Below are 24241 nucleotides of genomic sequence, written 5' to 3'. Positions count from 1 at the left end.
CCCACCAGCCAGCACCCCCAAGTATTCTGAATACAAAGGATTTAATACAATATTGAGAAATTAGCTATGAATATGCAGCCGTTATATATAAGCATATTTAGTTAAAAGATTCAAACCCAGCATTTTTGGGGAAGATACTTTAAGCTGACCTGGATGATATACAGCAAGGTGAATTATTGAAAGTCCTTCTCCAACAGAAGGTAAACCAGTATTTTCATTACCTTTACAGTCGCTGCCAAGTAAATTCAAAGACAAGTCAGCATGAAGCCCATTTTTAATCCACTCACTTTACATCTAATAAGGTGTGAGTCAGCATGCTCGCAGGTGAACAAGGAATGTGTTAAATAAGTTTTTTCTACGTAAATCCCTGCATAAATGAGCTCTGTTTCTGTGCCGGTGGTTAAGGTAAATGTATAAAGGAGTATTATGACTGCACCAAAGCAGCTCATTTGAGCTCAATGGCAATTATTTTTTTTTAGCCTGGCAGACAAATTATTTAAGTATCAAAATTATCCTGGAAGCAATCACCTATTTCTGATTCTGGCTTCTCGACAAAGCAAACAATGTCGATGACAGGAGTCTAACCTGTTTTCTGTGTTTGCCATTCTTAATTCAAGGGAGAACACACTGTAATATTTTGGTTTTTAAGTTGACAGTCAATTATTAAGAAATGATCCAAACAGTTTCACAGGGCTTTACTGTGATGGATGACTAATGCGGTTCCAGATTACACAGTGCAGAACTCTCAGCTGCAATTTCTTTTTCCAAACGTGCAGAGTGAGTATAACTGATTATCTCTTGATCACTGTTCTCTAAAGATCCTGTACTGTGCAAATGCACTCATGAGAATTCAGTCTGGGTGGCAACAGGAAAAATTTTCCCCAAGAAAACTGTCTAGTTTCTTTTAACTTAATACCATTCAGGAGTAACCAAAAATAATAACTCTTCAGTTCTGTCATTACTTTGGAAGCAAATCTTAAGCCGGGGAATTTCTATATGCTGTAAGTATTCGGTTACCACGGATCATTCAGTTAAAACTTACCCTGCTGGAAGTCTCCAGTAAAAACTGGAATGTGTTTTGTACAGCTTGGCATGTCTCTAGTTCAGTCCTGCTGAATGCCATTAAATAATCTTTAAGGTGATCATATACGTTTCCATCAAGAGCCTGTATGAGGGAAAGAATTTAAGAAAATTAAGCAATATGTACTTTTGTGTAGAATTTATTAGTATTCACATTTAAATTTGTAAGGTGCTGATACAGTTGGGTTTTTGTAAATAATTTTGAAAGTTGGCGGGGGGGAAGGGTGAAATTGTGCAAGCTTTAGGAAATGGTTTCTGCCCCAGCAAAACCAAGCCCAACATTTAAGACAACGCTAGCAGACACATGTAAATCCGACAGAAATAATTTTATGGAATTAATTGGAACTTAATTTTAATGAATTGAAAAATGGAACTTAAAAGATGAATGCAGGAGATTTTCCTTCTGCAAAAAAAGTTTCACTCCCCATCAGCACACAGCTACAGCAACCACCAGAAATTAAAACGAAAGAGCTACAGGTTAACTTCTCCAGGCTCTTACAAGTGATGTCAGCCCTATCAAATAATCTGTTAAGCATCATTCCCCACCTGCCCCCCCGCCAAAAAAAAAAAAAATAAAAAAAATTACGCCATATGAGCTTACATCTGGGATGTTTGATTGATAAAAACATCAGGAAATACCCAACCACAAACCCGTAAAACCCCACAGCAATACATGTAGGCAGGTTCGGCTCTTGCCTGTCTCGGTATAGGCACAGTTTTACTGGGATTCATCCCGCAGTGCACACTCAGTTCATACAGCCTCGTCCCAGTGCCGCGTGAGGACTTCAGCACTTGGTGTGCTTCTACAGAGCTAAAGGGACGAGCCCTCGCCACCACGGCTACACGAGCCCCGAAGTTACCACCCCATTTCAAGGGCATTTCTTTTCACGTCAGATACACACAGTCTAAATAGCAGGTCTCTCTTGCACTTCAGGGAACACAAATGATGTCTAGAATTGCCCAGACTCGCTGTGCTGTCGGGAGAATTGCTGTACGACAACAGCGATCCTGACACTTCCCCAAAACGGCACTTGAAGTTTTTTATGATTGAGCGTATCTATTCCTAAAGCTTTTCGGATCAAACACCAGCCTGGAGTGCAACTCTGCTAATAAATGTAAATAGTTTAACTTGGCAAAGCAATTATAAAGGCTCGGTTTGCAAAGCAGCTGTGATTTTTGCATTCTAGTATGCTATAAATGAGTATTTCAGAGCTCCCTCCCCCTGCCTTCATATTAAGCCCATATGTTCTTTTTATGTTAAACCCAGCAGGAGGGGGTCATGTCATTTAACTTAAGTCTTCTACAGTGCAGACACCTACGATGGAGTTTGTTACTCCAGGTCCTTTTTAGGGTCAATGGAGAGAAGCTGGTACCTCTGTGGTGTGATTCACCTCCTCTAAGAGAGATGGTTAAAATAGGTCAGATGAAACGCAGCATGCTAAGTGCCTATTGCTCTTCACTGACCGTAAACAGCGCCCAGACAATTAGCTTAGATAGACACGTCTACACAGTGGTCATATAAAGCTGGGTGAGACAAAGCCAGTCTCAACACGTGTTGATTCTCTGCCATTATTATCTACCAAGCATTAGGAATTAATTCGTCTACAGCTGCATTCTGTAGTTCTAGGAATATAAAAAGATACAGAAGTATTAACTTCATTATTTCCCCACCCCTCTTGCAATGACCACAGCTCTCAAGTTTTTTGCTGAGATACCAATATACCCCCCTCAGGGTGACAGAGAGATATGCAAGAAAGATATACAAGAAAGAACACCAAAGAAAAGCGTGGCAAAACATTAGGAAGCATACACATCTTTCAGCATGTGAAAACTGCATTACAACCTTTCTCTTTTCATTAATTAAAAGTGGTTTCAATATGATGAAGTTCTTAAATACCAACAAGTGCTGCCAGAACTGAAGTTATTAAAGTCAGTGCAACACAAACATTTTTGTCAGCCAAGTAAACCCATGGCCAAGCGTGCAGCATCAACACGCTAAAAACCTCGTTGCTGCACTGAAAATGTGACATCCCATCAGTTACAGGATTACAGAACTGGTTGGTTACAAATTGCTTTCAATGATAATGTACCTATTCATCCTATAAAATGGTAATTATTATATCAAGCTGGAAATGTTAATGTTAAAACAAAACTGAACTATATATAAATTCACATTTGTGTGCAATTTTATAATCTGAATCTCCTTTACTTACAAACACTCTGACTCAAACCACTGAACATCACAATTTAGGTTTGAAATAAAACGTCTTTTCAAAATTTCTGATCACACAACTTGCAAGGGAGACAAAAAAATATTCCCCTCCCCCCAACTCCCAACATATATTGTTCCACTACAATGGCTTTTGTTCTCTTCCTGAATCTCAAAAGATTACTAAATCACTTACTGTATTACAATCAGACTGAAAAAAACTGTCTTTTTTTTTCAACATCAAAAGGAAATCAAGATTTTTCTTTAAAACAAATCTGGCATCAGAACAAAGATAATATGAAGTTCAGTAACAGAGAACTACAATTTCCAAGGATAGAAAAAGTCAATGTTTGTTAAGAAATTATTTCTTTATAGTGGAACTGTCATAGTAGAAGTGCAAAACTACTTCCCCACCTGAGTCCAGGCTTAGAAGATAATGGCTGAAATTGGGACTGAGAAGAACCAAAACTGTTAACAAAGGGAATGGATACACAACAAAATTAAAGGGCATTTTTAGAAGAAATCCTATACATGAATTCAAATAAATAAATTATGTATGAGGGGAACGAGAGGAGAACATTTTTCTCATTTCAACATTTTCAAGTATAACATAACATGGTTTTCCTGTGAGCAAAATTTCAGTCCCAGTTCAGATCACAATTTTGAGGAGGCTTTACTTTTTAATTCAAGAGATTATATTAAACATTTTAGGAACTTGGATGCATTGGGCTTAATCATTCTACATTCTGTAAAGATTTTCCCCAAAGCAAAGACGTAAATAAAACTATCTTAGGTATTGTTAGTACATTTGGTTATCTTTGGGACTTTGCTCTTGATCTGAGATAGTAACACATGATGTAGAAAAGACACCATTGAACATATCATGATCATACATGTAACTAACTTTGAGGTCTCTTCACTAGAGCATTTACAAGTCTCAGTAACGCTCCATTTAAAAATTACCATTTCAGTTCCCTGGAGAAGAAGGAGAACAAGCTAAACCACTATGTATTTTTTTATTTTAAAAGACTCATTCCTTCTCAAATCCCCAAGAAAAAATGGGAACCATTTGACCTATGCATAATGCAGACTGAGTTGTGCAATGCCACCAAGGCAAGTCTTCCATTTTATCTCATTTATTTCTGAAATATTCCTGGTATTCTATTCATGTTTGTCCTGCACAGAAACTGCTAAACTGTGCTGAAGCTCTGCATAATATTTTTGAGGTTTAAACTCAGGTGTTCAAATTAAACCTCTCATTTAGCAATCTGAATCCGCCAGGCAACAAAATCTGGACCATACAGTACTAAGTTAAAAAAACACAATCAAAACCACACTTGTAAAGCCACATGAGCTTTTACTGACTAATTTACACCACTCTCGTCTGAATCATCACTGCCTGGAAATAATTTTATATTTTCAAACACGGGCACTTGTATGCTGATATATTTTTGAACTCCCTAATCCTTACTGGAATCCCATTCTTTCAATAAGGTGACCATCATGGAACAAATTAACTTTTCATTTGAAAACATTCATCCTTTTGTGAACTGAAGCAACTCAACATTTTACCTGTTTTAATTTTGTCCATGCCAAGCATTAAAAGCCTTAACAAATGCTTTGTAAGCTGCCACCACTTTGACAGAAACAATATAGCTGATGTTGAAGGCAAAGAATTTCCTTACATGGGTGGAGGTAACATAACAAAATTAGATATGATCCTACCCCACCCTGACTACAGTCTGAAAATGAAATGATAAGGAAAAGTTTTAAATGAACTGAACAAAAATCATTGTGTTTGTGGAGTGACAGCTCTTCTATGAAGTCAATGGTATTGCATCATGGTAATGTGACATATTTTCCTGTTTAGTAATCAAAGCAAACCCCTCAAATAGAAAGGGAGATCTGTATCATAGATGCTCCCTTCTCTCGATTTTAGGTAGCTTATTAAGAATTAAAATTCAATTCTTATACCACTCCCATCTGCATCAGAAACCCTGTTTTATCTGTCCCCGATCTATTTTATTTTGAAAACAACCTGTAACCCATTAAATACAGGGACTCTGTTTTTGCAGCCTGCATTTATGCAACACTACTATAAGCTTTTTCTTACTTAACATTAAAAAAAACCCCACCGATATAGATTACATAAAAAGCATGACGAGTGAAGCTTTTTGAGTATTTGTGTTTAAAGCTTATGCCTATAATCCATGAAATAAACAGTGTGATCTCATAGATGGTACAGTCTGTGAATTTTCAGTTGAATGATTTTGGTAAATGAGACTCCAAGTGTTTTAATTTTTACATGCAAATAACTCAGAATATAAAAAGGAATACAAAAAGGAAAGGCTGGGATACGTACAATAATAGCTTAATCGTTAACAGGAATTCCTACTGTTAAGAGATTCGCTAAAGCATCCTTCTGGGTCTACAAGAGGTTAACAAAAGCAGTTTGCATGTCTTTTATCCCAAGCATTGCAATGGATCTCATATTATTTGACAGTGGAGGACAGAGCATTTGAAAAACTCGTCTAAAACTCAGGAGTAATAAAGTCAACAACTTGAATCAGCTGGCTTTGCCAAACTCAGCAGTATTTGGATCAGTGATATGTAACAGTATTTCCCAAGGACATTAGGAGGGAAAGGAAGGAAGGTCAGGAAAACCCATCCTTTTCAGTTAACAGCTACATTCCACAGTGATTTTCCTTTAAAAATGCTGATTCCTAGTGGTAATTTATTCCAGGCATCAATTTCTCCTAATATAGAAGAGGAGCTTGCTTTCTTTAAGTCTTTTTCTTTTTAAATTCTTCCAGCACTGCACTGTATGTCACTGCTGAAATGCCCTTCTTCTTCATCAAGACATCCTAACATAAAAGTAAATCAGGTCTGTATTTGTCAACAAAACGTGACTTGTAGGTACAAGTTGCCAACAAACTCAAGATCAAAGCGACTGAAGTGCCCCTGAACAGCACGCCTGCAGCAACGTGTAACGGCTGACACCAAACCAGCGTGAGCTTCTACATTTCGCAGTCGTTGCAATCCTGTATGAACAACTGCGCCGTGTCTGCACCGATCACGATACTGAAGTCTGAATTAAAAACGAGGGGACGCCTGCTGCCTAGCCTGCCTTTTACAGGCTCGCCATTCATAAACCCCCTATTTTTCTGCTAAATGCAAGTACAGAAGGTTGCTAAGAAAAGCTGATGACAAAAACCTACCCTCTTTGCTGGATCAAAAAGTTATTTATCAAAATTATCAATATATCAATATTATCAAAAAGCTGGATTTCCTCAGCCTACAAGGAGAACATACCATCTAAGCTGAGCTCTGTAAAATCAGAATTTCAAGTTAGCAGTAGCACAGCCACAGTTTGCATCCAATGCAAAACAGTGCTAGGCTAAGGCTGTAAAACTATCTGTATCCCAGGATAATCGTGCACATCCAAAGCTGCTGTAGCGATAAGCCTGCTTTATAGTCAGGTCCAAATCCAAATCTTAAGCATCACTAGCTAAGTTCTGCCCGTGAACATCTGGAACCTAGCTGGGTCCCACTAAAGGGAAACACAGCTACCCTAAAGCAGACACATCTGGGCAGAGCGAGCAAGGCCTCTGTTTAATTTGAGGCAGGCAGCTGCTATTCACAATGCAGAGCTGCCACAGCTGGGACAAGTCCCAAAGAGCAAGTGCAGAAAGGAGCATGGAACTCAAACTCTCGGATTTTCTTAGAGGACTGCTGCCATGCAGCTACTTGGGACGTGAACAGGGAAAAAAGCTTTCTACGTAACAACAGGGAGCCAGCAGCATTTGTTCCTTACCCAGTGTGTGCATTCCTGGGCAGAATATTGTTCATCTGCTCATGCTGGTCTCTTCAACACTTCGTAAAAATTACATACGGCAGCAAAACCGCTCCACTTTTACTGGAATTTGCCAGTCAAAGCTGCTTTTGAGCGCTTCCTTCGTAACACGGCACCTTCAGCTCTACTCTGCCAGTATCTCAGGAGATACAAACCCTCAAGTACAGGTGGACGCCAAGTGTTCCTGTGCACCTCAGCTGTTCTCAACTCCTGCAGCATGCAGTTTCTTGGAAAGTCAAGCACTGTCAGACACAAACTATCAGCCAAAACAAAAAAAAGGGGTAGTAACTTGTAGACATTTTTACTGTGTTAGTCCTAACTGCACTTAGAGCAAACCCTTCCACCTCCCCAGCCATTAACCTACTCATATCTCCTTGAAATGAAGGTTTTGACCCCATAACTCAAGAGTCCCCACAGAAAGATCCTCTGCCACCGCTCCAGCTTCTGCTCCTTCTTGCAGTTACATAGAAAATAATGCTAAGGAATTTTTATAACTGCCTCGCTGTACTGTTGCTGCCAAGCTAATTAGCTCCTCCTGTTTCTTTCTATTTTCTTTTTCTTAAATCAACATCCTGCATGACTGCAAGTTCTTCAGAAGTACATTCTCAGCCAGCTGTGAACAAGGAAGTGAAAGATATTCCAGGGACATATCCATACTGCTGAGGAACATGGTAATGATAAAAAAAACCTGGGAATGAGTGGAAATTTTAAAAAAAAAAAAAAAAAAAGACCAAAAGGTAGGAAGAGAATATGATGAAAAAAGATGTATAGTGCAAGATGTATAGTGTCTATTTAAACTAACAAAGGTTGCAGAAGCGATCTTAGTTTCCTCCTCTTTTTCCCCCAACCTAGAGAAGGAGCTTTCATCATGGCAAACACGGGAACAATAAACACTAGAAGACAAGCGCCCTGACTTCAGTTTGCTTGCCTTTCAGCTCGGTGCTCATAAACACACTTTGCACTTTCCCTTACCCCAGAGCTTTGTATTTTCTAGTGTCAATAGTTTTGGGCTTGTTTGCAAGTTCTTTGTTTGGTCTCATTAGTCACTTGATGATTGTTCTGCACATCATTTTGTTCCCTTACAATTTAGCCAGGGTCATTGTTTTTAATGACAAAGCCTTTGTTGCTGGTGCACTGAAGTCTACTCTGAGCGCAGAAAAATAGGGAATGGCCACCAACAGATGCCCATCAGCCTTCCCCAATCCAGAGACAAAGTCCCTTTAAAACAACTAGAAGCAAAATGCATGATAATATTAAGTACTCCTAGATTTGCCTCCATAGACCTCCTGGTAGTGCCCTGTAGTTGTCACATTTAATGATGAGGGTCTGGTAGGTGAACACAGGCATGGAAGGAAAACTTTATAGGTCTCCTCCCCAGGAGGCAGAAAGTGATGAGTTATGTGATGAAGACAGCATTAAATTAACACTTTAGGGTTCAAGAAATATTCTGCTTAAATCAGCGGGCATACCCTGATGGAAGATTGCCATAAGAATGGAAAATCTTCAAATTGTACCGCACAAGGCTTAAAAAAACCCTGGAAGATGAAAACAGATGCTTTATAAGCTAGAAGTACACCTACTTTTCCCAAGAGTTTTTAAGTATCAACCCTGAAGACTTCTTGGACCTATTTGCTTTTTCTTTCATAGCAGTGGAATAAATCCCATGAGAATCCTTCTTCTGACATGACTGATTGTCAATAAATCGCACTGGCGCGATTGTCTTTGCTTTTGTACCTCCTTGTTCTTGGACAAAAAAATAACTCTGGCTTGAATCCAACACTCAGAAGAAGGTTTTGTGGCAGACTGTCACCGTCACGTTGTCTTCGTATCTGAAGAGTACTCTATACTGTTCCTGCCAATAACATTTGGATTCCTTCACATGGAAAAATGTGTATTTAAATTGTTCAGCATGTTAGCACTGATTACTGCAATTCAAAGATTCTTATACTGACCACATCATCATGATTGTAACAACAGCAATGAAGTACGTGGGATGTCTAACAATTGCAGCTGGCTTTCTTATTTTTTCTTCAGTAATCAAATATACCCAACAATTAGTTATTATATTGCTCAGTGAAAAAAAAAACAAACCATGATTTGGGAAGTAGGTTAAAGAAATGTATTTTGCTCAAGAATGGGTTAGAACCATGACGATTCTTAGCTCCGATGGGACTGATAGGCACAAACACAGACCCATTTCCACGAAAGCTCTTGAAATTCTTCCTCACTACAGACTTCCACTGTGTCAAAGCTGTGGATTTACCAGCAAGTCTCCACATAAGCCTTCACACTGTAGATGAAACATCCTTGACTCAGACACACTAGCTTATCTCAAAATCTTCTATGTTCTACAGAAGTATAGACTAAGGAAAAGAAACCTTGAATGGACACAAACGTGCATGTGAAAATGCATTTTATACCAAACCCCATGTTTCTTAACAGTTAAAAATACTTCCTTAGCAGATTATATAAAAAAGTGTAAAAAAAAAAATCAGACACTGGTCATATCATATGCATTCCTCATAAGCTTTTTATTTACCCTTTTGCACTTTTCCATTTTTTTAACCATCTGTTTTGCCATTGCTGTTTTTAGTTTTTGTTCAGTGATTCAAACTCTGTATTATCATTTTAACAGCAGTTAATTTTTTGTCCAGTGTGCTTTTCATTTACTTCTTTAAATAAATCTGTTGAACAAAACCTTTTCTGCTCCAACACAGACTGTTGTTACCAATTTGGATTTATCACTTCCATATGTTTTTTTTTTCTGTACATGGGTTTAAAGTTACCTGTCACACTTCCAGCAAACAGACTTTTCAAAAGATGCTCACAGACTAAGTTTAGTGATGGCAATATTGCAGTATTAAAAACTTTAATAAATTTATTCTATTACTAAGCATTTCAGATTCTTATCACACCAAACAGACATAACCTGCAGATTGATGTGGTCCTACAGATGTAGCATTGCACCGATTGTCTGATCTACAACACAAATGGTCTTTTCAGAATAATGAAGACATTTTCCAACTCAAAACATGTTTTTAATTTTATGTTAATGTATGAATTAATTAAACAATATAAAAAGAACAGAGCGTACTTCATATAAGTGAACCCCATGTTCCTGAAAAAGCACTCTGCTGAGGGATTCCTAAATACTCTGCCAGTCATACTAAAATCTAAGGACCAAACTAAGTGAACCTATTTTCAGGAATTTTTGTAATCTAGACAAATGACCAACATGTTCTTAAAAGGAAAATGGCTCAGAGTCACAATACTGTGATTATGATAATAATTATAGAAACGCAGAACAATGAAAAATATTATCTTGAACAATAAAGGAAAAAACATCATAGGGGTATGCCAAAGGTACAGCAGCTGCATTGCAGCATAGAAGATTAATACGTGTTTCCCAAATATCGCTCGGGAATTCCATGTGCCAATTATGCTTTATTACTTTTAGTAGTCCATTCTCATTTATTCCCAGGGGAACCATGCTAACAATTTATGCATGCACTCCTTATAAGCACCAGTGAGTGAGGAGAAAGATAATTTTAGTTTGAAGTCTGTAATTGAAAATATTGTGAAAGGTTTCTCCCTTTTAAACAGATCCACCCCACCCCCAACACAAAGCCTGGCACAACCCCCCCCCCCATCATGGAGGGGCTGGAGCGTGTCCAGAGCCGGGCAGGGGCTGGGGAAGGGGCTGGGGCACAGCTCTGGGGGGGCGGGGGGAGCTGGGGGGGCTCAGCCCGGAGAAAAGGGGGCTCAGGGGGGCCCTTCTGGCTCCCTACAGCTGCCTGGCAGGAGGCTGCAGCGAGGGGGGTCGGTCTCTGCTCCCAAGGAACCAGCGGCAGGACAGGAGGGAACGGCCTCCAGCCGCACCAGGGGAGGTTCAGGGTGGGCACTGGGAGAAATGTCTTCCCCGACAGGGTGGCCAAGCGCTGGCACAGGCTGCCCGGGGACGGGGTGCAGGCACCGTCCATGGGGGGGTCAGAAGACTGCCCTTAGGGCCATGGTTCAGTGGTGGGCTTGCCAGCGCTGGGTTAACGGTTGGACTCGATGATCTCAAAGGTCTTTTCCAACCGAAATGATTCTATGATTCTATGTATTCCTAAACCAGTATTGATGGGTTTGCTGGTTGTATCATTTTATCCAGAAGCTGACAGCATTTTATAAGCTTCTATTATTCGATACCAGACAGTGCTGGGTAAGAAAAACCAACAGAAAAGTGAACAAAATGGGATCCAGTGGTGTTAAACTATCTTTTAATTAAATCACTTCTTAAGCATGGCCTGATTGGAAACACCTAAATATATTTTACTTTCCTAGTATCATTTGATGAACGTAATTGTATTAAAGTAAGCTTCTTTTCAAACTTATTTCAACAGACCTGCACACTATGATTAATGCTCAAAACTTTTATAAAACTACTTAATTTCACAGTAATACTGCTGAGAGGTCCTAACAACACTGTGTGGTCAGAGTAGAGCAAGCAGTGTTTACATCGCGCAGGAAGAGATGTCCCAAGGATCTGGTAAGCCTGGGACTTCTTTGACTCAAGGCTATCTTTAATATCTAGCCTTTGCAATTAAATAAATCGAGACTTTCATCAAAGTTAATTCAATGAACACTGTTTCTGATATCCCCTTTTAAATTTGAAATGGGGCTTTTAGACCCAACTAGATAGCAGGGTCTGTACTGAAAATGAATGTTACTGAAAATTGAATGTATTTTAAATAGAGATATTCGTACCTGAAATCACATATGCATACCATAAAAATACACCGTAGTAATCCGGCTGAATGAATGCCCGCTGAGACAGCGAAGCATGCAGAAGTGGGTCAGCTATTAAAACTTGTTAAATCATTTGGGTATACACACAGTCACAAATATTTTTGAAGATTTTACTTAGAAAAAAGATGCTTCTCACTCAAGACTTGCCATCTTCTTTTTATCCACCTTTTCCTTAGGACTCCGTATCTTTTTCAATTTCTCTTTTATTAAAGTGAATTCTCATCTACTAAATTAAGTCATTATCTCTAAGGTTTAATAGAACACAATGAACAATTTAATTAATAGGAGCAGTTTAAAAAATTTATTTCTAATATTCTTTAGCTTGAACTAAAAGCCCAATTTCTACCTATCTCCACACACCCGGTTTTATACTTCAGGCAAAAGTAGCTTCTCCCAATAAATTTAGGCACTCAAAAATCGGGATATTGTCAGGATTCTTTCAGATATTTTCCCAGTATCTTTAGATCATTTTGAGCTCGCATAACTCTTGAGCTGCACTGAACAGGTTCATCCCGTTAACAATGGGCAACACTGGGTATACCAGAGAGACATCATTTCTTTTAATTAGCATTCACGTTCTATAAGCAGTTACCTCAGTGCTTTAATAATTTGTAAAACATTATAAAATAATACCCTTGTTCAGCTGGACTACACTATTCCTGCATTACAGATCTAATGAATATACTGGTGGGGAACATTTGCTTCCCTTCCACGATGAGGGGGTTTATCCTAGCTATAAAACCTTTTTAGCAGAGATGACAACTTGAACAGATGGGATTTATGGAGGGTTTTTTCTGTATGAAAACCAGCAGGTAGATGGACAAATCATATTGCAGGATGCCCCCTCCTCCTCTTCCTCCGTCGACTGAGCTTCTCGGCCAGCTTTCCAATCAATTATCTCCCTAGCAATTTGTAAATACCGAATAGGAATTTCTTGCCTCCTAATGCCCTTCTGTGGCCTAATTCCAGCGGTGCCTGGATCAGCTCTGTTCTTTTCCTTTCAGAGCAGCTCACAGGGAAGGAACAGTTCTCTCTTCTGATACCATTCATGGCTGATGGAGCCCTGAGCTATTTACTGACCTCTCAAAAGGAGCCGAAACCCCATGTTGTGCGCTGCTTTTTGAATGCGCGCTGCACGCCACGGGACCCGTAAAGGCTCACAAGCACGAGCCCAGAATTCAGCTGCAGGAAAAGGATCTTAAGGCAAGAAAGTTTTTGAAAGACCGTGCCAAAACGACAGCTCAAACAGCCATTGTCCACGCAGGCTCTGAGAACTGCCGAGCAGCTCCTCAACTCCATCCATCCATCCCAGCGAACACCACTATATCAAACGGACTTACATTGCAACAGAGAAGCAAAGCTTTTGAAGCTGGAAGGATAAAAAGTTTGACAGCTGAACCCTACATAAACGTTCTCAACTCTGAAAAATCTCTTACGAGGTTTGCCTCGCTCCAGGGTGACATTGAGATGCAAAAAAAATAATAGATTAGAAGCCGTTTTCCCAATAACGTCTATTGGGATTTAATTACGCTTCAAATTCAGTGTGACGTTTTCCATCTTACATTTATTGGGCTTGTGCTGTTTTGGGTCTTATCTCCTTCTTTTAATTCTTCTACCTCCTTCATAAGTCACTCAGAAATGTTTTTTCCTGCCGTTTATGCTATATCAGTCCTCAGTCTGCATCAAAAGATGGTCATTATAACATGTTTTGCCGCCTTCTAAACCACTTTCCACATTCTTTGAAGACCACAAAATCTATAGCAAGGCTTCAAACACTTGTAATTTTTTTCTACCATTTGTAGAAGCTTTGCTAGAGGATTAAAACCAGCTCATCTTTGCTACTAGCTCTACTGCATCCAGATGACCACTTTCGATTTGCAACCTATACTGGCTAAGTTTCATCAAAAAAAGAAATACCTAGCAAGACAGCAAGACATTTTTGACAAAGCAGCAGTTGTTCATGGAATCCTTTGGATTTCGCTTTGAATCATCCAACGTTATCGTATTTTCCATACCAACTCCATTATCACTTCTGTCCTACAATAACCACTCTGGGGGCACAGGACAGCTCGTTTCTCATACGGAGAAGTCCTACAGACTGCCACTCAACTTACATATATACATATAATCCACAGTTTTGGTAATGTTTACAGTTTAATACCTCATTTAACAGGACAAACAAATGGCACATGCATTCTATTTTAAAAGCAGTACATGTGCTTTTCACCTAGTTTCAATGTAAATATGTGTAAATTCCAGGTAACTCAGTGAAACATTGGGTGGTTACAAGTAATAGCAGATAAAAATGCTGAGGGGGAAAAAAACACCTCTTCCCTTGTATCTTCAAGTGAATCTGGAGTTGCTAAAAACAACCCCCCCAACCAAACAAAAACCCATGAATGATCTGTTTGGGATGTCTGTCTCCATGACTTCTAAAATAGGAATGTCACATGTTTCTAGTTAAATCTTTTCAATGTAGCCCCACCTGCCTCCCAAGCGGAGCACACCAGGTGCTTCCTGAGTTTGGTTCTTTCTCCGCGCTAGCTGCACGGCTACTTGAAGGCATGCACGCTGCTTTCTGGCACAGCCGAGTATTTCGGGAACCATTCTCATTGTGTTACAGCGTGGCTTTGAAACAAGATGGCAAAGTTTCATTTCCTGTTCAAAATGAATAGTTTTATGACATTTGACAGAAAAAATCTTGAAGCCCCATTCAAATCCTAAACGGTTTCTACATAACATCTTTAAAAGCAAAAAAGTCTGTAAGTTTTCTGTTAACTCCTTAACTCCTTCAACTAGATTTCCCAACAAGACCGCCTGGATTCCTGTTAAGTACCTCCTTCCTGATCTTAACCCTTACAGTGCTTTCTTTGTGCCGTCTTCCTAGCACTGATTTGGAAATTTTTTTGGCTTTCAAGTAATTATCCTTGTTCTACTGCACTGCATTCAGCTTGCATCACTGATAATTTCTCTTTATCCCTCCCCAAGGCACTCCCACCCACTGCAACAATGCTACCGACCTCTTGTTAACTGTCTCATATAAATATATCCATGACTTCTTCGACATAACCTCCCATACAGGAAATACCTTTCATGAGCATCTGTAAAATCACACTGTATTTCTCCACTGTCAACCCTTTTCTAAAGTTATTTCTGTCAAAATGCCAAAGGAAAACTCACTGACAAGTCAGAAGGATTATCAAGAAATAGTTTTATTATCCCATGCAAAATGATTATTGTTTGAAGATAATTAAGTTGCCCTGACATATATTAGGCTTTGCTATGCTTTGTCTTTACACGTTACACTCCTCACCCACGGAGGAATAAATACCCAGCCCCCCTGGAAATAAACAGCCTTTATGGACCAAACGCTTAAACAAGGAATTAACTTGAGGCTAAAACAAAGGTGAGGCAGAGCTGAATGTCATCAGGCAAATGTGACTATCACTCAGTTTTTCATCTGTATGACAGAAATAGTTGGGATTCCGATCCACTATTTTGTCTCCAGTTAGCTTGGAAAGGCTGCGTGATGAGTAATGTGACCTTTCACGGTATGAGCAGTGCATTTGAAACTGAAAATACTAGATGCTACTATAGCTAGTGGTGGTAGTACCACTTATTATTCAGGCCCTCTAAACTTCCCTTGCTTGTGATTTTGACAAAATTACCACCACCAGAAGTGGTTGTCTTTCCAGTGGGAGGCCTCTTTTCACTTCCCTGTACATGTTTACTCACAGTCAGCTGGAATATAAATGCTCAAAAAATAAGACTATGAAGGAGCTGAAGTTCTCCGCAGCGGCACTTAGGTATCAACTGGGAAGTGTGATACATGAGCATTTAAGGAAAAGCCTAAACAAGAGAGCACAATTTTGTATTAATTATTTAGCAATTTACGTGGATCCTTAATTGCACTACAAACAGGGCCTTATTAAAGCAATTAATTTCCCCACAGCTTTACGTGCACGTAGGCACACAGACTGATGTCCCTGGAAGGGAAAACAGCACGGTACCAGCTATTGTGAAGTCTACAATGAGCATCTTCTGGAACACTCGTATCATGTGTTGGGCAACCGCCTCCCTTCACTCATCCTCCATTCATAGGAATGAACATGAGAAAGCAACATACACTCATCAACCGTCTGTAAAAGAAAGTTACTGTGCCCATCTGATACTGTAGATAATGCAATCTATGGCTGGCTTAATTGTAATTACAAATATTGTGGCTTACAGCTGACAAGAACGGGAAGTAAAACAATAGTTCTTTCACTTACATAAGTTCCCTCTACATTTTAAAGGGAGTATTACAGGATCTTAAAAGAATAGCTAGTACTGAGTTAATAGAAGAGATTTATAGAAGAAAATGGAAACCTCTAGTGACTTCAATATTATTTTATCTTAATGCTATTTTTTCATTTAGGACAGAATCTCCATTTTAGAAAAGTAATTCCCTGGGTGCTTCCAAATCATTCTAAAAAGCATAAAACAATAACATGTATGTAGAATGATTTCTTACAGTGATAATATTGGTCCTGCTTGTTCTCCAGTCTACAGAAATATGCGCTCATGTAAATGTTAACCTTTTATTTATACAGGACACACAGTGTCCAACCACTGCTAGGGTAACATTCCTGAGACAATTTAAGACCTTCAGCTAACATGTCAGCTTACTTTTCAAGTCAAATAGAGTCACCAGAGGAAAGAACCATTTGCCATACACATCCTGTTAATTTCTGGGCATAAATCAAATTACTAACTGAAAACCCCCAAGTCCTCAATATTGGGTCAGTTTTATGCACACTGCCAGCTTCAGCTGAATCTCATTTGTGCGAGTCATGTTTGGAGTCTGTATTTACATTTGTTTCAAATGATCATTAAAAGTGCTCAGTAAACTGAAACACACGTGTCAACTCAGTTTCACAAACCTCCCAACAACGCTATTAAAGAAAAACCAGGGTTCATCAAACATGAATATTCTAGTTCTGTTGACCCATGCAGTTACTCCAGTTAATGGCAGAAAAAAGCCCAGAAAGCAGAAGTTAGGGGTTCCCAAGCAGAATCTTCTTAACAGAAAATGTGATTTCATGGAATCATAGAATAATTTAGGTTGAAAGGGTGATAGCGGTGCAACCTCTGTTCAGAGCAGGGCCAAATAGATGAGGCTGCTCAAGGCTGTGTCAAGTTCTCAATGCCACTAAGGTATGAGGCTTCTCCCCTCCCTGAGCCCCTGCTTCTGTGAGATTGCCTTGAAAGCAAAAATTTTCCCTTACATTTAATCCTAATTTCCTGGGTTTCAATTTGTGCGCCTCCCACTGTGCCATCACCTTGAAAAGAAAAGCCTGAGGCAGTGACTCAGTCTTCTCCACATGTGCCCACGACGCAGCTGTAGATCACTCAGGACTGTTATATGTCCTTTCTGTTCTTAGGCTGAGCAAACTCGAGTTTTTTCTCAGAAGTCTCCTTCTTCACTTGTGTGTTCCCGGCACTATACTCACTCCTTGGTGTTCCCTTGTAATGCCCCAACTCACCTTAATCCCCATGACTGCCAGCTCATTCCTCAGGAGCCAGACAGATCCCTTCCTCTACAAGACAGTGCTAAGAAACAGGCGTGGATGTGAAAACGGTACACATCACCTGTAATTTTAAAAACTGATCTCTCAAATTAACAAAGCAATGCTGCAACATGTCCCGGTATTATCACCCCTGCGTAAGTGAAGATCTGTTCCGGGGAAATTACCTAACATGAAGTTTCTATTTAAAACTGCCATTTCCCCACAAGAACCCTCATCAAGAGTAAGAGCCAAATTATACAGCTGCATTTCCTCATGTCAAGCAAACTGGAAAGTACAGAAAACACATAAAAGATGACTAATACAACAATATCAAAACCCCTACTGAAACCACAAAGACAAAAAAATAAGAAAGCACACTAGCTTTTGACACTATTCCTCCAATGCAGTCCTCAACACTAAAGACCACACTAGGTATGATGCATTTTTTTAAAAAAAGCAGTTTTATTTAGAAATACCTGCTGCTACTGTTTTCCACCTTATCAGTAATTTTTCATTGTTTATAAAAAAAAGCGTCAGTATCTGTGTATGTTCCCCAACGTTTGGATCAGTAGTGACTGCCAACTGTTTGGTGGGATTTCTTTTTTGTGGGGTGTCGTGGTTTGTTTTTTGGTTTTGTTTTTGGTTTTTTTGTTTGGTTGGGTTTTTTTGTTTTGTTTTTAATTATACCCAATTATACCATTCAGGACTGCTATAGCTACAAAGGTGACTGTATGTTTGGCATCAGCCATGAAGCTCCACTGATGACCCAGCTCTACAAAATACTTTTGAAATCTTAAGTCAGATTTTCTTTAAAGATATCAACTTTGAAGTACAAGCATTAAAAGGGAAATCCTTGAAAGCAACAGATTTTGAAACTGTACCACAGAAACAAAATAAAGTAGTTTATGAAAATATTTTACTTTGTCTCAAAGACATTGGTTTATGTGAAGCTCAGATGAGATGGTCTTGAGCCCCATGACTCACATGCACATGTGCACCCATGTGCCACTGACTATAATGGAATAAGCTGCTGAGATGACCCTTGTGTCATCTATAAAAACATAAACTTTGAAATAAATTGAAATTTTACTTCTCTCTTCCTACTAAAATAATCTACGAACAATTTCAATGGTCGTGACACCTCCCCCCTTTTTTTTTTTTTAGATCGGCATTTCCTCATTATAAATTGCTTTACAAAGTCATATTGTAAGGTGGTTCATGAGAGGACCTAACAGAGCAGAGCAGTACACAATGAAAAGCAATGACAATAAAGTTTCTAAAAAGTCAGGTATCAAAACAGCCTGAATTTGCTTCACCCTCATCTTACACTTCCTTCTGACCTCAGTTGTAAACCTCCGCAGCATGCCGGCACCAGGCAGACAGTGTACGCTCCGAGCGTTTGCCGGCTGTACCTTAGCAATCAGGTGATGGTAACTGCTCCTAAGCAGCTTGTCAGGAAACTGGCAAAAGAATAAAACATTCACGATGCTTAGTCTAGGCTTTGTTTTATTTTCACTACAGAGACTGAAATGCAGAGCTTGGGTCTTGGCCTAACTTGTTATGTCCAGATGTAAATTCTGGACATAAAGGACAGATGCAGAAAAAGGCAAACAGGATTAAACTCTTTGCTAAAGGGAGATCTAGAGCTGTTTTGCTTCTTATTTAGTGTAGTATTTGGTAAACCAGGATGGCACTGTAGAAACCAGTTCTTGATTCTTTCAAAAATGCTGGAAGCATTTTGTATTTTCTTTCATAGCATCCCTGTTTTGTTTGTAATGGCTTTCACAGTTACAAACATAACAAAGTGAGTAATTTCTTCTCCTCTACATAAAAATATTGCAAAATAAAGTAACATATTCTAAACTACTGAAAATTATCAGAAGCTGTATGTCACCAGGAATCCTGCCAGTGGAAATGTCAATTTGTTGGTTATTACAGCAAACTAAATAAGGCCACGATGTATACTGGCGATTCATTTGTTGGAGGACAGCACAACAGCAGCATTTCTGAGTCACATACAAGGAACAAAATCCACGTTGGCTTCTTCTGAACACGGAGTAACTCAAGGTGTCTCTCAGCCACAACACATGCTTTCCTGACATTATGTTTCACAAATACAAGCATAAATGAATGCTGCTACTGCAAAAATATCACCACTCCTCCTTCTCTTAACATACTATGAACTTTTGTTGGATTTAGTGCTAATAAACAACTGTCTAGCTGTGGGCAAGCCAAGGTATGCATTAACATCACCCGTCAGTGTTCAGTTCAAGTTGCACAGGATGCAACAACCAACCTTTCATGTGCACATCCTGTAATAATCACTGGTTTGCCCTCTTCACTAAGTAGGAGTCAAGGGACATGCGTAGCAAAAGAGTTCTTGACAGCTGGGTTACTAGAAAACTGAAGGCATAATTATAAAATTACAACCTGTTAAATGTGCACAGAAGGCTTTCTTTAAGTCAAGTCACACAAATTGCCACCTTTGGATCAAATGGTCACTAAGTAAGACCTAGGTTTTAGCAAATTGAAATAAAAGGGAATTTAATAACAAGAAGAAAACAGCTAACAAAAGACAGCCAAATCAGCTTATTTATTTCAATCTACTATTTATCAGTTAAAGTTTTTATCATCTTTGGGTAACCTAAATAGAAAAACGTGGAAAGCTTCGACTCTTAGTGAAATCCATACTGATGTACTCCAAAGAAGCAGTACCAAACAGCCATCATTTTATACCTAAATGCCACTGAAAACAACCATGCTAGACAAAGGATATATAAGATCTGTCTTTAAAAAACGGAACAAAATTACTTTCTTCCCACTTTCCACATGATTTCTAATGGCTCTATTGTAAAACGATACTTAAGGTGAGGAGCAGGGAGATTTTGAAGGCAGGGAAGGTGGGGTGGTCTGTTTTTCAAATCTGAAGGTATTAAACAAGTCACATTCTGAAGTATTATTTAAGTAAAGGATTTATCTACAGGTTACATTCAGTAACTGAAAATAATTCAAAACGTACCTATCTGCCACATACAAAAATAGTTTCCCTGATAAAAAGGTGAGGTAACGGACCTGATTTCAAACAAACTAATTCAGTTGGTACTAGAGTCACATCTCACTATACAGACGGTGCGTGTGGCAGGAGTCTCACCTGGTCTACAGAGTGGAGATAAACGATTTGCAGAGCTCATCCTGAAAGAGCAGACACCAAATAACTAACTCCTATGATGTCTGAGATGACAGTGATTCTGCTCAACAACCCCTACTTGCTCCTTACAGGAGTCAGTCTTCCAGTCTGCCATCGAACAGGGCAGCTGGTATGAGAAGTGAATTTTTCAGGAATGCTTAGGTCTGTCTGAGCACTTCAGTCAAGAAAGAACCAACAAAAGAAGCTGAGTATCTGCAAGAAGGCAGGAACTCCAAAAGTGCTGCAAGGCAGATAAAATCTGAGCAGTTTAAGGAGAGACCTGATGTGATTTAGAAACCCGGACAGCCCTGCAGAGTTCAAACAGAAGGTGTTACCAGCTCAACAGCAGCTAAATGGAGAAATACAGAGAGCAGGGTGGCCACACTACAGGAGTATTTAAGGAATTACTAATATATACTAATACAAGGCACATTTTTAGAATGTCAATCTCAACACATAAATCAACATTATTATATATATTATTATATGTAGTTTAGCCACTACAGCTGTATTACAACACGTAACGTATATTGGGTCACACTGCCACTCAACCTACTAAAACAAGAACTGCGCTGCCTAGAAGGGGTTTTGACACCCTTTGGGAATACCTCCCTTCCCGGTGTTGTTACCTACAGGAAGAATTAGAATGTTTAATAGATGAAGTTTCCATTTCTCTATCCTTCGCTTTGTTTTCCAGTTCCAGTATCTCTTTCATAAACAGCAATGGCTATGCAGAGATCTTTATTCTGTAGGCAACAATTTTCTCCCCAACTGACTGCTTTTCTCTTTTAAATGTTATTTTCATGTGCCTTTTCTTGCCTGGTCACCCCAAAATTGTCAAGATCTTACTACATCTCTTGGTCATAAAGCTTTACATTTGCTTATAATTCATATATAATGCTTATATTCTTCATCTTCAAATCATCACCTCTCTCTTCAGCTCCTTCTCCATTTTATGTTAAATTGTTATGCTAAATAAAATAATAATTTTCTCAGTACTTTAAACAGCATGGTCTCCACACACATCTCAGAATGAGGAGATAGGCAAGAGAGAAACCAGAACCTTGCCAGCAAATCTCCTTCCCTTATAAACCCCAAGTATTAACTTTAATTCTACATCTTCTGTATCTCTTCATCAGCTATTAAGCTATGAGAAAACCCTCACCGCCCTACCTGTAACAACTTCCTTCTTTTACGTAAGCAGAGACTGAGGGGGAAGTTTGTTGAGAGCTCCCGGCAAATTCGAGACATCAAATCAGATGAATCACCCTTATCCCCAGGCTGACTGACTCCTTCAAGATCTCTTTTTCAAGGATGCTTTCCCTCTTCAAAATAACTCACGTTGATTGTTCCCACTGTATCGTACCTACCCGCATGTGAACTGCCTCCACTCATCACTGCACTGGTTTTATCACCCTGCCTGGTAGGGAATTGGATTTCTTCATCTAGAATTCACAGGGCCCCTCCCGGACCCCTTTGCAAAGGCTGGGACACACTTGTTGCATTCTGTTGGCACTGGGGCAGGTTTTAGTACCAGATTACACACTGCTGTTTGTATTTACGCAGTTTCACATTTGAATTTACCTTAGAGCTCTTGGGTGAATGCAGCTGGAGCCCAGTGACACACTGCACTTGATTTTCCTGAGGATTTAAACCCCTCCTCTAAAACACATTCAGTAGCCATTTCAATTGGAGACCTTGTCTTTGACTTACTCTCTCCCTTACTCCAAAGAACGAGCCTGTTGCAAAGACATGTGGGTGTACTCCCACGTATTTCTGCTCATGAGTAACAGTGCAAAACCACCACATTTACAGTTCTTCATCAAGAACACAGTTGTTTACCTGATGAGGAGACTCAACTACTATAAATATCCGAGAGATGCAGAAGAACCCTGAATGTTGTCACTTCCCTCCAAAGTAACTTGGCTCGATGAAAGTACTTTCAACATAGGTTTTCAGTAAAGCTTATTTTAAAAATAATTTTAAAGTAAAATTATTATATAGACTAGGCTGCACAGAGATGCTTCCATATTAAAAAAAAAAGCTCACTATGAAGAAAGATTCATACTAAGTTCTACAAAAGAAGGGACTGGATAAGACGGAGCCCAGTAACCGGGTAAACAAACCACCGTAGACCAGCAGCGACTTTAGCAACTGGATCCCATGCATGTAGAACACCTATGGACAACAGCACACATGCAGAAGAATGGCACCAGCATGACTTGGTTTTCCATTATTGTATTTTTCAGCCTTTCAAAAATTATTCAGTGGTTTTCACCTTGATGTTCTATTGCAAATTATAAAAACCTCCACGCTCCTGGGGTATCTGTGGGTTCCTGACTTCACAGCACAGAAAGCCCACACCATCCAAAAGACATAAATGTTTATGGAAACTCAAAGAGATGAAGATCCTGTCTAGTTCACTATGTGCTTAGCTCATAATACACACAAAACGCAACCAGACGTACAAAGGAAACGAGAATTCCTTCGCAGGAATTATGTTGCAGTGCCCTGAGATGAGAACAGCCATAGTCCACCAGAGCCAGTCACAATTTTACCTGGGCTATCTGCTCTTTTTTTTTTATTATTTCAAATGTCCTTTTTGTTTGTTTTGTTGCGAACATAATAAATTCACTTCTGACACTACTTCAGAGTGAAAGCATTAACTTATGGCAGCCAACTATGCATGTAAGCATGGAATTATCTTATGTAAGCATCAATTAATAATTTTATCTCTGGTATTATAAGGAAATATTTTATAATAATTTCCATGTACTAAACATTTAGTCAGCATGTTTTACTAATAGAAAAGCACAAACACACACACACACAGAGCAAAGACAGGGTTGCTGCCTCAAGGACTACCAGACCTGCACTGCCTCTGAGATACCCAGAACTGATTTAGCCTTCCAGGAAGTCAGACACTAGACACAGCAACAAATTTATAAGAACAGCTCTGATTTACTCTAAGAGGCATGCATATATTGCCAGAGGAGTAGTTAACTTAGTCAAGATATAATGGAATTACATATACGAAGCCCTTGGAGGCCTCGCTTGATGCTCTCATTTTCTATTTTGGTTACCTTCTTTTCATATCAGTATTTTTTTCCTCCCGGTATGCCAAAGCACGCTGATAATACAGTGATTTGTTATAATACAGTGATAGTTCTTCAATAAAGCAATTTTAAATGCAAATTACAGACTTCGAAGTCGCTTTGATTGCATCACCTGGAAACAGTTTGTATGTAGCAAATTTAAATAAAACTTTGAAAACATCAATATATAAAATTCAACTACATAAAGTGTGAATTAGCTTTAAATAGCTGATTTTACAAACTTTACAATTTATCTGTAACTAATTCTAAGATACAGGAATAGCATACGTTTAAGTAAATCTAAGATGGTATTTAAAAAAACCAACCTGTGAGCAATCATATTTAAACTTTTTTAAGTATGTAATTTCCTGTGAGTTCAAGTATCAACTCTCAGCTTGATATGGCAAGCTGCCATGTGTGAGAACAGCAATGCTGATTTGCTATTCTCTAAAATTCATCATTTGAAATGAAGGTATT

At 39.1% G+C, this 24241-nt stretch overlaps 1 protein-coding gene across 4 annotated transcripts in view; it reads right to left on the bottom strand.

Annotated features, from left to right (window-relative positions):
• The window catches only part of FCHSD2 (FCH and double SH3 domains 2), a 162807-nt gene that overhangs the window by 41650 nt on the left and 96916 nt on the right, over nt 1–24241 (bottom strand). For all 4 annotated transcript variants that reach the window (XM_037376732.1, XM_037376735.1, XM_037376731.1 and 1 more), the window contains exon 9: nt 1043–1165. In XM_037376732.1, coding sequence (XP_037232629.1) covers nt 1043–1165 — 123 coding nt within the window. The remainder of the gene's footprint in view (nt 1–1042; nt 1166–24241) is intronic.

Source organism: Falco rusticolus, chromosome 2, assembly GCF_015220075.1.
Source record: "Falco rusticolus isolate bFalRus1 chromosome 2, bFalRus1.pri, whole genome shotgun sequence".
Taxonomy (NCBI): domain Eukaryota; kingdom Metazoa; phylum Chordata; class Aves; order Falconiformes; family Falconidae; genus Falco; species Falco rusticolus.
Note: the sequence above shows the minus strand (reverse complement) of the source record. Positions and strands in the feature narration are given on the sequence as shown.